Genomic DNA, 14,468 nt, shown 5'->3' on the forward strand with positions numbered 1-14,468 from the left:
ATTTGGGCGGCCCAACGCCCGCAAGCCGCCGCCACATTTCAGCCCACGCAAACCAAACTAGGCGAAACCCCGGCACCCGTGCGCCAGCAAGCCACAGACCCCAAACCGACCGGGCGGCGATGGTGTCGGACTCGGAGCTGGTGGAGCGGCTGCGGGAGGTGCTGCGGTCGTCGGACCTCAACACCACGACCACCGCCGCCCTGCGCCGCCGCCTCGAGGAGGACTTCGGCGCCGACCTCTCCCACAAGAAGGCCTTCATCCGGGAGCAGGTCGACCTCTTCCTCGCCGAGGTCGCCGCCAAGGCCGAGCCGGCGGAGCCCGAGGAGGCGGCGGTGCCCAAGGAGGAGGAGCCTGAGCCGGAGGAGGAGACGGAGGGGGGCGAGGGGGAAGAGGAGGAGGATGGCGAAGGGGGAGAGGAAGAAGACGAGGAGGAGGAAGACGAGGATGGGGATGGCGGCGGCGGCGGCGACCGGAAGAAGCGGCGGTGAGGCGCTTTTGCTCTCCGTCTCCCCCCCCCCCCTGCATCTTCTGCTTCGTTTAGGGTTCTGTGGATGCGTCGTTTGTGCGAATCGTGGGGGAATGTGTCGGCTCTGTGCGTTTGGAATGTGTATTTTGATGCGAACAGTGATGGGGTTCCAGGGCTGAGCTCAGCGTTCCTCCTTCTTGGAGGGTTCTGGATTGCATTGCTTGCTGTAGGAAATGGCTTTTTGGTTAGCGTTTGTGGTGTGATTTTGGCTCCATTAGTGGGGTATCGGAAGATTTTGCATGCCTTCGTTATTGTTTTCTTTACATTTGCATGAACCTGGTGCATGTTTGCCATTTTAGTGCAATATGCAGCTGTTTTTATGGTTCTTTATGCTTTATGTGGCTTAGTCTCTTCCAAATTTGTTGTGCGAATGCCGAATGAAGCATCTGTAGTTGGATTTTTTGTGGTTTGTGGTTTGCATAAACTAGTTAGGATGGTCCAGAAATGCTTATGTTTGTGCAAGAGTGATGTATTTGTGAATATAGTTCGGCGAATTTTTGTATTCTGCTGTGGTGTTAGTTGTATCTCCCACCTTTCGTGGATTTTGATATTTCATGCACGCTAGATTATCGATGCTTGTTTGAGCTAAATCTATGAATATTCTTAATTGCTACTTGCTAGTATGATATCCTCATTCAATGGAGATGCTGTAGTGATTTTACTCCTCAACATTGCACCCTCTGATTAATTCATTTACATCCTAAAAAGCATCGCCACACTCTTCATGCACTGGATAGCGTATTTTCCCCTACAAGATCTGGGGATGTCATGTGGGGCACATAACCTATGCTAGGCACAAGGAGGGCTGCCAAAGTCGCTATATCTTCTGCAGGCCCAGTCCAGAGTTAAGTTACCTCAGTTTAGATTCAGATTGTTAAGCATAGTATCTTGTCGTTTGTTAGTTGGAAACTTACCTCTAGATGGAGCCTAGCCAAATTGGAGAGTTATCTCTAAATGACACTATATAAGTCAGACAAGCCGCATGGTTTAATCAAGCAAGAATTGACAATCTATCATCCCAGTCTCCGCCCTGCCTAACTGGTGTGGTAGCCGACCACGGCTCCTCAGCTGTGCCGAGGAGGTCCAGCGCTACACCCAGAATCACGCGGCAATTATCACTTGTGATCTCAACCTTCCACAAATATCCCAAACTGTGACATGGAATGTGAAATATTAACTACTTGGGTTGTGTTGTTGCTTGGATATCTTGAAAGATGATACGAGTTGTGGAGTGTATTCACTTCTGTTACTTTTTACTACAGTGAATTGGAAGGTTGCACCGATGTTTGTTAGTTCCACAAACTCAATTTGTGGTGAACCAATTGTTATTCTGATTAGGATGGAATATCATATTAATACCTTCGAAGTTCACTAACTGGATAGGCTTGCCGTGATTCTCATTATACCAGTTAGTTTTGGTTTGATCCTCATTTTCCATTTCTTTTATCCACTATATTCTTGAACAGCTCGAGATCATGAAGGAGGAGTTCTTAAATATGTGGGAAGATGGTAGCTGTAATCAGTTGGCACTACTGCTCCCTGATGGATTTGTGTAGCTCTAATGCCATTGGGTTCATTACAGAGAATTGTTCATGGGTTTTCCCCACCTGAATCTGTTATCAGTTAGGACAAACCATAATTCTTTCTGCTGTACTTATAGTTACTCTGGAACTGTAGTCTTACATGATTCATGAGATTAAGATGCCAACTGACTGATCATCACTGCATGCATATCTATGTCATATTTGTTGAGGCAGTTTTAACTGTTAAATAGGTTTTACCAGCTCTGTTACACATGTGCATAACTTTTTCTTGTTGGTAGTGCCGATTCTTTCCGAATGATCACATCATGTTAAATATGCCTTTTGTCTTCTCAATTTTGGTAGAATGGATAAAGATAATGACGGGAAGAGAAGGGGTGGTGGCTTTACGAAATTATGCAGTCTTTCCCCGGCACTTCAAGAGTTTGTTGGCGCCTCTGAGTTAGCTAGGACAGAGGTAACACCATTTCCTAAATACTGTCTTTGCATAACTTTCATAGGATGAATGACAGATCAATTAACTGTGAAAAGGATATACTGTTGAGTTCTTTCTTGCTGTGCTTGTTTGCTATCAGGTGGTCAAGAAGCTTTGGGCATATATTCGACAAAATAATCTACAAGACCAAAGCAATAAGAGGAAGATTCTACCCGATGAGAGATTGAGGAAGATCTTCAATGTCAATTCCATCGATATGTTCCAAATGAATAAAGCTTTGACCAAACATATTTGGCCATTGAATTCTGAGGGTCTCTCTCTCTCTCTCTGAGTTCTGTGTGCGTACCAGCCAAGAAGTTATGAACCAGTGCTGTACTAGCATGTTCCCTCTCCATATTGACACCGAGTATGAATGCTCACATCTAGGAAGAAGATGCAACGAAAACTGAATTGAATTGAAGTCCAATATTGGGGTTTTACCTATTTTATGGTTCTACTCTGTTGAATTTTTAGCCCCGGGGGGGTGGGGGTGGGGGCGGAGGTCCAATAAGCAATAACAGATGAAATATGTTACAATTTACTTTGCAACCGTTAAGAACTCTGAACTCTTTATGTTCATACTTATTACTCATATGTTTTTGTTCCTTACTGTAGTTTGTTTTGACTAGCTTGAGTGTTTGTACTTAATTGATCCCTGTTCACTGGAAACTTTCATGTGAGCTTAAATACAGCCTGATTTATTTACCAGCTTTGCTTATTACGTTAGTTAAAATGATGAAATCCAGGTCCCATTCCCTATAGTTAGATTACTATGTCTATTGCTTTGGCTAACTTATCTCTAGTTCATCAATTCCAGCGCCAAATTACTTATTTGACTATGATTTGCCAGGTCCTGTCTCTCCTGACAGATCAACGCCCAAAGAGAAGCCGCAAAAGAGAGACAGGAGTGAAGGTTTGAAATATTTACTTGTCTTCCCACAATCATGAGTTTCTGTTCTCATTAGCCTGCTGCTGAAATGTCCTTGCAGGAAAGAAGCAAAAGGGTGGCTCTTCGGGGTCTGGATCTGGTCTTCTTGCGCCCCTTCAACTTTCGGATGATTTAGTGAAATTTATCGGCACTGGTGAGAGTATGCTATCACGATCAGATGTCGTGAAGAGAATGTGGGGTTACATAAAAGAGAACAACTTGCAGGTAATTTCTTGCCCTGGATATTGCTTTATTGTTTGTAATATCAATGTGAAATGCTTAGTCTTTTAGATACGGATTGACAATGATTCAGTTGTCAAAGCAGGAGATTCTTTTTGTGAACCTTAAGGATTGTTTTCATGCTTGAATGTGCATACCATCTGATCTGCTGTTTTTGTATTGTACTCATGCATTATGTAGTTGTATTCAGGGTTTTATTTGGAATACTAGCTATATGAGGTCAGGTAAACTATAAGTTTTGGATCCGTTGTTATTGTAAAATAGTCTGGAGCATTTGAACTCATGAAATTTGGTTGTGCAGTGAATGATATTACCCTGCTAAGGCTATCAATTTTTCGTACAGCATAATCATCTAGTGCCTTATTGCCTTGGTCTGGATCACTTGCAAGTACCATGTATATTCTACTGTATTCTTATTTACATGGCAATGCATAGAAGCTGCCTCAGCAGATGTTCTATTGTAGCTGACATTCAAGATATATTTGCTTCCAGGCCCTTATTGATTTCAGTTGCCTTTCTAAAAATAAGCTGTATGCCTGTGCACAATGGGCAATTGGGCATTGCAGCCAGAGTTCTAAATTGCTGGCAGTAACCAGCCAGTTACTGCTGGTAACTGGAAAATTCCCTGTGGGTATTGGGAATGGAAAATACTGGGGGGAGTTTGCCCATTCTTTACTTCTTTTTTGTTGCTGTTGTTTTGAACTCTATTTTCTATTATGTTGTTGGAATTTTTTAAAGCTATTGAAATTTTGAAAAAAGAGAGAACAGAATGTGACCAGGATCGGACCTGCTATCAGTTGGCTCCTGCCTCCCAGACAAGGTCTAGGAAATTGTGGAAAACAGATTTTCAAAACCCTGATTACAGTACTGACAGTGTAGGTTCCAGGCTTCCAGCTTTCACAAGACACAGCCCAACTAAATTGTTTTCACAAGTGTCAGGAGTACACCATTGACCATTCTATGGTTGCTATTCTGCAGCCTCAGGCCAAATGACGTGCCACATCCAAAGAAATGGTGTAATAATTCTGTTGACTGATGTATGGTTGGTCTAGACTACAGGAAATCACCCTTTCCAGATGTGCTGTGAGCTTGTCTTTTTAAATAGACACCGAATAGCCAAATCGTAGTACACTGCTGTACTCTGTCATTATTTTAAACTTGTTGCAAGAATTAGCTTGCCTCAAGAATGCAGGCCTTTGTTGTGTCATATATCTGTCACCTCCAATAATGAAGGAAAATTAGCTCAGTAGCATCACAAAGACCACATGTTAGGAAAATAACATTGCAATCGGGCTGCGCTGGCAAATAGTATCAGGGGTAATTCTGCAAAATGCGTTGTAATTAGGGTGTCATCCGCAAAGTAGGACATGCACCCCCTGTTTCTCTATGCTATATCTGCAGGTAGGATATGCGCTTATCCATTGTTTTCTCTCTCTTCTAACCCATATTTCTAGCTTCTCTTTGTGGTGCGCCATGAACAATTTTGTCATTTCTATTCTTGCCTTATATAGTCCATCCGTAAAACTAAAAAGGTAATCTCAATGGCGATGATATATTCCATAATTTCTATTTTCCTCTCTTTTGGGTGTTACTTTGCAGTCCAACCCAGTTGCATTGTTCTTTTCCTAAATTTCAATCTCAGTGATGCTGTTGAGCTGCATTTTCCCTTCATTCAATACCAAAGCCCTGGAATATACAAACATTTCTGAAGTGGGACTACTTTGAGAAAATCAAGGCATCGATTGAGTTGGACAATCTGGGCCTGGAATTTTCCAATTTCTTTTATATTTTTAGCTCAGCCCTTGTTTATGTATTTGTATGTGCTCCTAAAGTATTTAAAGTTAATAGTCATTGAAATCGGTCATGTAGAAATAGTAGTAAGGAAGACCTGAAATACATTTATCACTACCATTTCATATATTGTGCATATTCCTTTTAATATGGCAATCTGTTCTTAATTGCTCTCCTCTTATTTCTGTGGTGGAAGGATCCTTCTGATCGGAGGAAAATAATCTGCGATGAGAAGCTGAAGGATCTATTGCAAGTTGAATCATTCAACGGCTTCACAGTTTCGAAGCTGCTTGCCCCCCATTTTACCAAGACGAAGTAGCAACCTGCCATCCAGATCTGCTAACACCCAAAATGATGGGTGGTTTTGTTTTGCAGAATATGTAATCATGGAACAGTTAGAGCTATGTGAGAAGTGTGAGATTTTAACCTGTGGGAGTTGTTGGCACTTTTCGCCCGCTATCAATTGTAGGTTCATCAATGTCTAATGAAGTTATCAAACTGTTGACTAACCATTTCGCTTTCTCCCAAAATGTAGAGACATAAATTTATGTGTATGTATGGCTTCTACTGCGTTCATTCTGAGTTGATGGCCCTCCATTATTATGCTTAGGGTTCAGGATTAGATTGCTTGGTCTCCTCAAATGACTCTAGTACTCATGGCACCGTAAAGGCAAAGGGAAGGCACTAGCACTTGTCTCTTAAGACAGCAGGGTTGAGACTTGTGAATTGGGGATTCCACTTTTCAGTGAATCTTTCAACTTTCTAGCTCGTGATATGGATGAAGTTTGTAGCAGCAGTGCACTGTGCACCCACCTTTCTGTATCTTCCGACTGACTATTGGTTGGTTGCACCTCCACTTGTTTAGGGGACACGTCTTTGGTCACCTAAACTGCATCTGTTTGATCTTGTGGGTGGTATAGCAGATTGCATGAGAAAGGCAATGTCAAGTAATGCGATTTGCGCCCTACTGATACCTTTCGCCCTGGTGCTTCGGTTTCTTAATGCGATTGTGGGAATTTCCGGTATCAAAGGGTGCACATTGCACAGGCAGAATGTGAATCTGGTGAGGCCGGAGTCTATTCTGTTCTAGCTGTTTGGCTGTGCGTCGCCGTCTCCGGTCTTTCTCGCGGTCAGGTGGTGGTTGCCCGGGATCCGTCCATGTGAAGTACTGAAGCGTCTTCATGCTTTGCAAGCGTATTCCCACTTCATACTTCACATATATTTATTCTCTTGGTCGGATTTCTTCATCAACTGTCGTGAAGATGTAAAACTGATTGTCCTTGAAAAATGCGAGGAACAGAGACAGCAAAGCATAGCGACGTCTCAGTCGAGTTGCACGGATTCTAGCTTGTGTGTGTGGAGGAGGAGAAAGATCTGGTGAGAGATCGCCAAAGAACGGGGCCGAGTGCCGTGTGGCTCGTGCACCCGTCCCCGTCGCCCAGATGGCCTCCGATTCGCCCCCCATCGTCTGCTTTCACCGGTAAAATTCAGTTGACAGCGGCCTCAACTGTTTCAGATTCTCAAAATCTCTTCTCCGCTGCTAATTTCTTTTCGTTCAAAACGAAGACGGCGACAGTAGAGTAGATACCTAGCAATCGTCAATCTTGTTCAGTTATGCTACTCACATTTCAGAAGAGGCTCCAAAATTCAAATGATCTGTAGTATCCACTTAAAATTCATGCGTTCCAAACAAGAAGGAAATACCAGATCAATGTATATTTTGGCAACGGTGCGCAAGTGTGTGTCTGTATGAGGAAGAGCCAGTGGGCTTATATTACATGCCTTTTTACTCGGTGACTTCGCGCCAACTACTGAGAGAGAGAGAGAGAGAGAGAGAGAGAGAGAGAGATCCGGGACCAGATAGGAAGGAGGAGAGGCCAAAGCCGACATCTTCAGGCAGAAAAGATAAGGATAAAACGCAGCTCGATGTGTTGGTGTGCGCCGCGAAGACTTGATGGCGTTTCGTCGCTTGCTCAAATCCTGCAAAAGTCAAAGGCTTTTTTATTTATAAAATACGGAGTAAAAGAGTTAAAGGGCTGGAAATTGTCAATTGGCCAAGTGGCCCTTTTCACGCCACTTTTGCCGGTCCTCGTCGAAGTGCAGAGTATTTGAATTCAGTTGACAACGGCCAAGCTCGAAGTGCAGCAGTACAGGCTCTGTTCTCCATGTGATGAAAACGAAATATTTAGGTCAAACTTTTCTTTCATGTATACTTAGTCCATCACTCATGGAAAGAATAATAAGCTAGAAATGGCATGGATGGTTGACACAGTGTAATTTAAGAAACACGTGACATGTTAAATGGTGTGAAAGATATTCACAAGCTTGTAGTCATTGTGGAACCGGAGTAGAACTGAAGAAAAAAAGAAAAGAAAAAAACAGCATTTTGTTGTAACATCATACATGTTTCCACAGCATGCACGGCTGGGATATATTTTATTCCATTATCTAAAAAAATCATGCGCACTCGTCCTCGTAGCCACGAGATTTCAAGTGCTCTACTCTTATTCCTAGTTACATATAAGAGCTCTACAAAGATCAAGGGCAATGCTTTTTTAAAGAATCGGTATGAAAGCTGCCCATTGTATTAATCAGAAGAAAGAGCCCGATGGGGTGAGTACGGAGCTATTGCAAAATCTAAGTTATTAGCTTGCATAACCCGCATAGCTACTAGGGATTTTGCAAAGCAAGTTGACTGTTATTCTCACGAGAAAGGGCAATGTGTACACGAGCTGCGTCGAAGGACCGGGCTTTCTATATGTTAGCAGGCCTGGCTAATTCTCCACTGTTAGCTGGCGAATCTTATGGATATGTTCTGAAGATTCTGAACGTTTGTGATAATATAAATAATTTCAACTGCTAACAAAGAGCCTCATGTTGAAACCAACTGCTCCTGGTCAGAGCTTTTGTTCTGCAACTGAGCAGATCACGCAGGCCCAACTAAAAAATAGTTTGAGAAATGCGTTCATGCCTCTCGCTCTTGGACACATGGATACGTAACGTGTGTGGACGCTGGTCAGGACCAAGCTGTCACTGAACACGTACAAGAAAAGAAGGATTGGGAAGGGGACATTTGGCATGTTGTTCGAGATTCCTTTGCCTTCTCGAGGCAACGATGGGCCGTTTTAAGTTGGTCCTGGTTTAGGTACGCCCAAGAATGCAACTTCTCCTTCGCAACGTCGAGTTCTTGACTTCTTGGTGCTGAACCCTATCTGATCGAAAAGAGTTGAGAAATTTCCAGAGGGCGTTTTGTTTTGGATGATATTGTCCCAACCTCGATGATGTAGCTAGTGTTGTGTTATCCTCATGAACTCATGATGACAGTAATTTTCCAGAGGGATCTCGCATGAGATTTGCTGCTTACCACAGGTTATTGCGCCGATTCTACTCCGTAAAAGACAGGAAGAATAGTAATTGCTTAATATTTTAATTGCCTTTTGATTACCGAGGTGGCGTAGATTTTCATAGTTAGGGTCTGTTTGAAACAGCAGGATTGATCTAGAGATTTTTAGGATTTAATTAATACAAGTTTGTATTAAACTCTAGAGATTTCGATCCCAAAGCAATCTTTCCAAACAAGCTCTTTAGACTATTAGATAATATGTTTTGATTACTAAGGCCGACTCCAACCGATGCTACAGTGTTAATTTATTGTTGCCGGATGAGCGAGGTAGCACTCCGGCAGAGCCTCCATCCAGCGCTACAATGCCACTACAAGAAAGCAGATGGAAGGAGTCGGTCACAAATTTGCGGATGGAAACAGGAGGCTGCTATATTGTTCACAGAGGATGAATATGCATCAAAGAAAGAGTGAGAGTAACGAAAAATAAAAAATAGTGTAGCTGTTAGAGATAAAAAAAATAAATAGTATTGTAATAGTATTAGAAAATATGATAATAGTGTTATAGATGATGACTCTTTAAAGTATCTATTGAACATGGCTTAACATCGGATAAGAAGCCTCTGCAGAATTATCAAGGGAGGATTAGCCTAGACAGGTAACAATCACACAAAAGGCATCAAATGCCACTCATGCAATTGGCGCTAACTAAAGAGCACTTGACCAACCAGGGAATCCAATTCAGCACTAATAACGCTCTTCTTTTGGGCAGAGCAGTCCACATTCTGCATTTCTGGGGCGTCCCTTGTCCTATCATCTGTCTTGCTCCGTTTAGGCGGTGGCTTCTTATTCCCGAAGGACCCAACACAACGTTGGGTCCAAAGTGCTCGCCTTTTGTTTTGCTTCAGAACCCAACCCAACGTTGTCAAGATACGGGGAGATATATCTTCTCGTGGATTCTCGTCTCATCTTATTGGGGCCGGCATTGGAAATCAATCCTTGATGCACAATTGTTTTCAGTGGCATCTCTTTTGTTTGATCGACAGAGAAAGAAATGGCATCTCTCTTTGGTGATCAGTGCGTCAGCTTCTGGATGAAGTTTTATACTAGCTTGAAACTATTCTTTGGTACGAGAACGCAATCCCTAGAAATGTGAAGGTACTGAGTTCAAGAGCTACATGCCTATATGTAGCCTGTTTACAACAAAAAAAAACGTAATTAAGCCCCACCCGGAGTGTATGAAAATAATTATTCCTGCAAGAATTATACTGTTTCAAGTGAAATTTCCATGTTGGAAGCATGCGCTTCGTATACCCGAAGGATTTGGTGAGTTCAAGAACTATATATAGCCAACATAAGAAGGAAACTATTTATGTACAAGCATATTATTCCTAATAAACTAGCACTATTCTGTATATAGGGTACAGGAGGCTCTAGTGTTTCTTTGTGTTTTCAGCCAACGCGTATAACTTATGTAATTAAGGGGCTGTTTGTTTGGACTTTTATTTCTGTTTTCTCTGAAAAGCTGTGTTTTTTGTTTTTCTAAAATGCTGTTTTTGGATTTTAGCTGTTAGATTTTACAATAAATTTTTGCTTTTTAGCACACTACTTCTAAAAAAGCTACTCTCAGCTAGCTTCTCAGCTTCGAATTTATTTTTTCAGAAGCAGGTTTCTGGTTTCTTCAGAAGTCACTTTTCAGCAAACCTATTTGTTTGAACTTCTGTCTTCTGAACTTCTGACGGAAGCAGAAGTTAGAAGCAGCCTAAAACAAACATGCCCTAAAATTATATTTAGTTAAGTGTACGAGCCTGATACTATATGAGATCATGCAGGAGTTTGGTTGGTTTGATGATCCATTGTCTTGGATGACACAATATACAGATTCTAGGTATAAGTCCTATTTGGCATCTATAGCTGAAACTTATAAGTTTTTGTTGAAAGCTGCTTATAACTTATGGTTTTTACGAGATTTTTTTTAAGTTCTCAACACACCAATTTTTTTAGAAAAAGCACACACAACCAGCTTATTAGTTTTTATTTAATTTCATCAGAAGCCAACTTTTTAGCTTTTTAAAAATCAGTAATAAACCAACTATTTTTTTGAACTTATAGCTTTTGAGAAGTAGAAACTAGCGATAAGTTATACCAAATAGAATCATATTCTCTCCACATGTTGATCCGCTCACTCAGTACTCCAAATTTGGTCTAAGGACGCGCCATCCAAACATACTGTCCCGCTCTAAACAGTGCTCCAAAAATCGGTCGTTGGTTGTTTAAAAATCGGTTTTCTGTTATTTAAAAAAATTTAAAACTTTTTAGTATATGTTTTATAATCCATGTGCAACCCATTTTAATTGGGTTCGCTCAAAAAGCGTGTATAGAATTTAAACAAAATTCTCTAAAAATACTATTTTTTAACTTCTAACAATTGTTAGTGCCTCAAAAAAAATTCTAAAAATCTGAAAATTTTTATTAATATTCTTCTTTATGTGATAGACTAATTTTTAAAATTATTTTCAACTCTAAGTTATATGGTAAAAAAATAAGTTCCTTTATAATACTCTATTTATATGTATTTTTATCATCCTATATAGTCCATCCAGAATCAACATATTCAGACAACCAAACAGAATCCTGTATCGAATTATTTCATTTTATACAATCAACTAAACATATTCTAGTATCATCTCATACATCTAACTAAATAAACTACTTTATCTAATCATCCAAAGCCATCATGTACAGTCACATCCCGCCTTATTCAATTTCGTTCAACCAATTAATTCCTACATAACCTCTCTTGGTTTGATAATGCCGCTCAGTCTGCCTTCTGTATCATAAACTCCTCTCTTCTTAATTGAATGGCAGAGCTGATGCCCTTTTTGTTAAAAAAAATATTATTCGTCTTTCCTAAATGTCGAAATTACTGGTGCATAAAAATGAGAGGAACAACCACTTTACACGCTAACATTCACGGATGCTTTCAAAGTGGCCACGGCTCAGTCGTGAACTGGTGACCTGGTTGGAGATACCAAACAATCCACATTCTACGGCCTGGATAAGAGGAGGCAGGTACAATGGATTATTGTGGTCTGCTTCCATCTTCTCTCGAGGTCCCCAAAAGTGACCAATGATACTGTCTGTCTTCCTGGTGAAGTACTAGAAGATTAGCTCTGCACAGTGGAGCGGATCGAGATGCAATCAGCTGTCAAGTCATGTACTCTCTCGTTCATATGACGTCTTGGACATCGGACGACCGTCAGTATGTAACTTTGATCGCTGCCCTTTACGCCAAAATGATACGGAAAAAAATGCAGATTACTACATTATAAATTTATTTTGGCAATGATATTGTTTCCATACGACCAATAAGTATTTTTAACAACTTGTGTGTGTTGGGAGGTTAATTTCGTATTTCGGAGATATATATTCTCCAAATAACTTAGCTGGGTTAAGATTCTCTGTTCTCAAACAGTAAAATCTATTTTTTTTAAATTGAACCTGCAGTAGAGCTGCCAACTATATTAGTAAGAAGAAAATCTCAACAGATTAATATGTTTGATTAATTAAGAAAAAACTGAATAAAAACGACAACAATGAGTCTAATTACCTTGCTGTAAAAGAGTTCGGCCAGGTCGTGGAAGTTATTTTTTGGCAAAGCAAACCATCAGGTGGGTGGAAAAGCCCAGAAGATGGACGCGGAAACGATGTATTCCGGCGACGGGGTGAAAGTAAAACCGAAACGGAAAGATGAGAGGTGCGGTCAGTACACGTACCACGTGTCGTGCGGCGACTCGGCGAGCGGAGACCGCACGCCATCAGATGCGGCGAGCCGATGCCGCGCGCAGGAGACTTGGGTGACCTGGCCGCCGGGGGCGGGTGCGTGCGGCGTCACCTCGCACGTCCGAGCGCCCCGACACCGTACGCGTGGGCGCGGGAGCGGACGGTCCCCGTTGCTCCTCTGCCCTGACCAACCCAGCCCAGAGGAGTGCCCGGCCATATCCAGATGCGTCCCACTTGCGATTCCCGCCGAGAAAGGAAACCGAACTCACGGCGGCCCTGCCGCGTCGGTTGGCCGGTTCCGCACGGCTGGATCGTTTTTTCCCGTGGGTTCTGATGTGCCGGTGCTATCAACCAGTCACGGGTAATCCACGCACAGTTTCAACCTCGACCGTTCATGTGTTGGCGTGCGTTAAGTGGGAGAGATATTGATTGAAGGATAAGTTGGATGTGATAGTTATTTAAGGAAATATTTTTCTTAGATTTTGGTAAACATATTCTGTAAAATTGGTTGGATGAAATAATCCATGTTTAATAGTTTGGTATTTTATTTTTGGTGGAATATATGAAAGAAAAGAAATCGGAGAATTTTTCAAAATCAGGACCTTTAATCTTTACAGTTTGTGATGAGTGTAAAACAAGATGTTGAACAACGGAAATTAGCTTTTAGACAAGCCTAAGGAGGAGTGTGGTCACACATATTCCAATTGACTAGTTGGTGGGTTGAAAAACTTTTATAGTTTCCTAGCAGGGGTACCGCGAGCTTTGGTGGCGGTAACCAGCCACTGCATATACATTAATATCTTAAAACGCTTTTTTGTGTTTTTTCTTTTTTTCTTATAATATAATTTTGGTAATGCTCTTGTTGTCCTTTAAAAAAATAATTCATATTCTGAATGAGTTTTATCTAGGAGTATTCTAGTTGATCAGAGTAAATATTTTTTTAGCATGCTTTAAACAATATTATCTTCTAAATCGTTTATCGGATTTGCGATCTAATTGTACCATTGTATTTATTAAAATTAAATTAACAAAACAATATCTCGTATGATTACATTTTTAATAAAAAAAACTAAATACTGTATATGACAAGCTAGCCTTATAAATTTTTAGTTAGCCCTATTTGAGTTTTATTTGTACAATCAAATAAAAAATTAGATCATTATACTCATATTGTCAAATAAAAAACTAGATAACTCTGTCTAACAAAACATGAATAATCGTATCTATCTAACAAAACATGAATAATCGTATCTATCTAACCTTATCTTCCTACCAAACGTACGCTTAGTGTACGCCAATATGTAAGCCCTCTCTCGCGCTGCACGACGAGGTGTGTGTATGATACGCGGTGCACTGGGTAATCGCATCGCAAGTCAGCAGTAGAATGGTGTGCTGGATATTTCTGCCGCGAGCCAGCACACACACTCTCTCTCTGCGTATGACTACGGTGTCGCTGTAACATGTATGATGTACAGTGCATTGGGTATCCCCGTTGCATGCCAGCGGTGCAACGGTGTCTCGTGTGATTCCGTTGCGGATTAGGGCATCGTCTCAGTTACAGCCATAGCATCACTGTATGTTGCCATGTATCATGTGTAGGTCTTGTTTGATATAGCTTGTGCTTTTTATAATTCGTTTCTAAAAAAAATTATGTGAAAAATAGATTTTATTTTTTTGAATTGTACCATTCATTTTTAAAATTCGCTTACTAATAATTTACCGTAGAATCCTATTATTTGAAATAGCAGAATTTACAGGCTAGTGCGCATCGACCAGTTACGGCTATATCATCGTTGTATGCCGAGCTGAACTATGTGTAATCCTGATGCCAGCCACTCTATAAA

At 41.2% G+C, this 14,468-nt stretch overlaps 1 protein-coding gene across 1 annotated transcript; it reads left to right on the forward strand.

Moving 5' to 3' along the window:
- Nucleotides 1-6,083, forward strand: LOC133913382 (upstream activation factor subunit spp27-like). The gene is made up of 6 exons (XM_062356517.1): nt 1-484; nt 2,413-2,524; nt 2,643-2,814; nt 3,393-3,455; nt 3,532-3,695; nt 5,698-6,083. The coding sequence occupies exons 1-6, from the start codon at nt 120-122 to the stop codon at nt 5,818-5,820; spliced, it is 999 nt and encodes a 332-aa protein (XP_062212501.1). The 5' UTR covers nt 1-119; the 3' UTR covers nt 5,821-6,083.
- Nucleotides 6,084-14,468: the final 8,385 nt, after the last annotated feature.

This window comes from Phragmites australis, chromosome 3 (assembly GCF_958298935.1).
Source record: "Phragmites australis chromosome 3, lpPhrAust1.1, whole genome shotgun sequence".
NCBI classification, from domain to species: Eukaryota; Viridiplantae; Streptophyta; class Magnoliopsida; order Poales; family Poaceae; genus Phragmites; species Phragmites australis.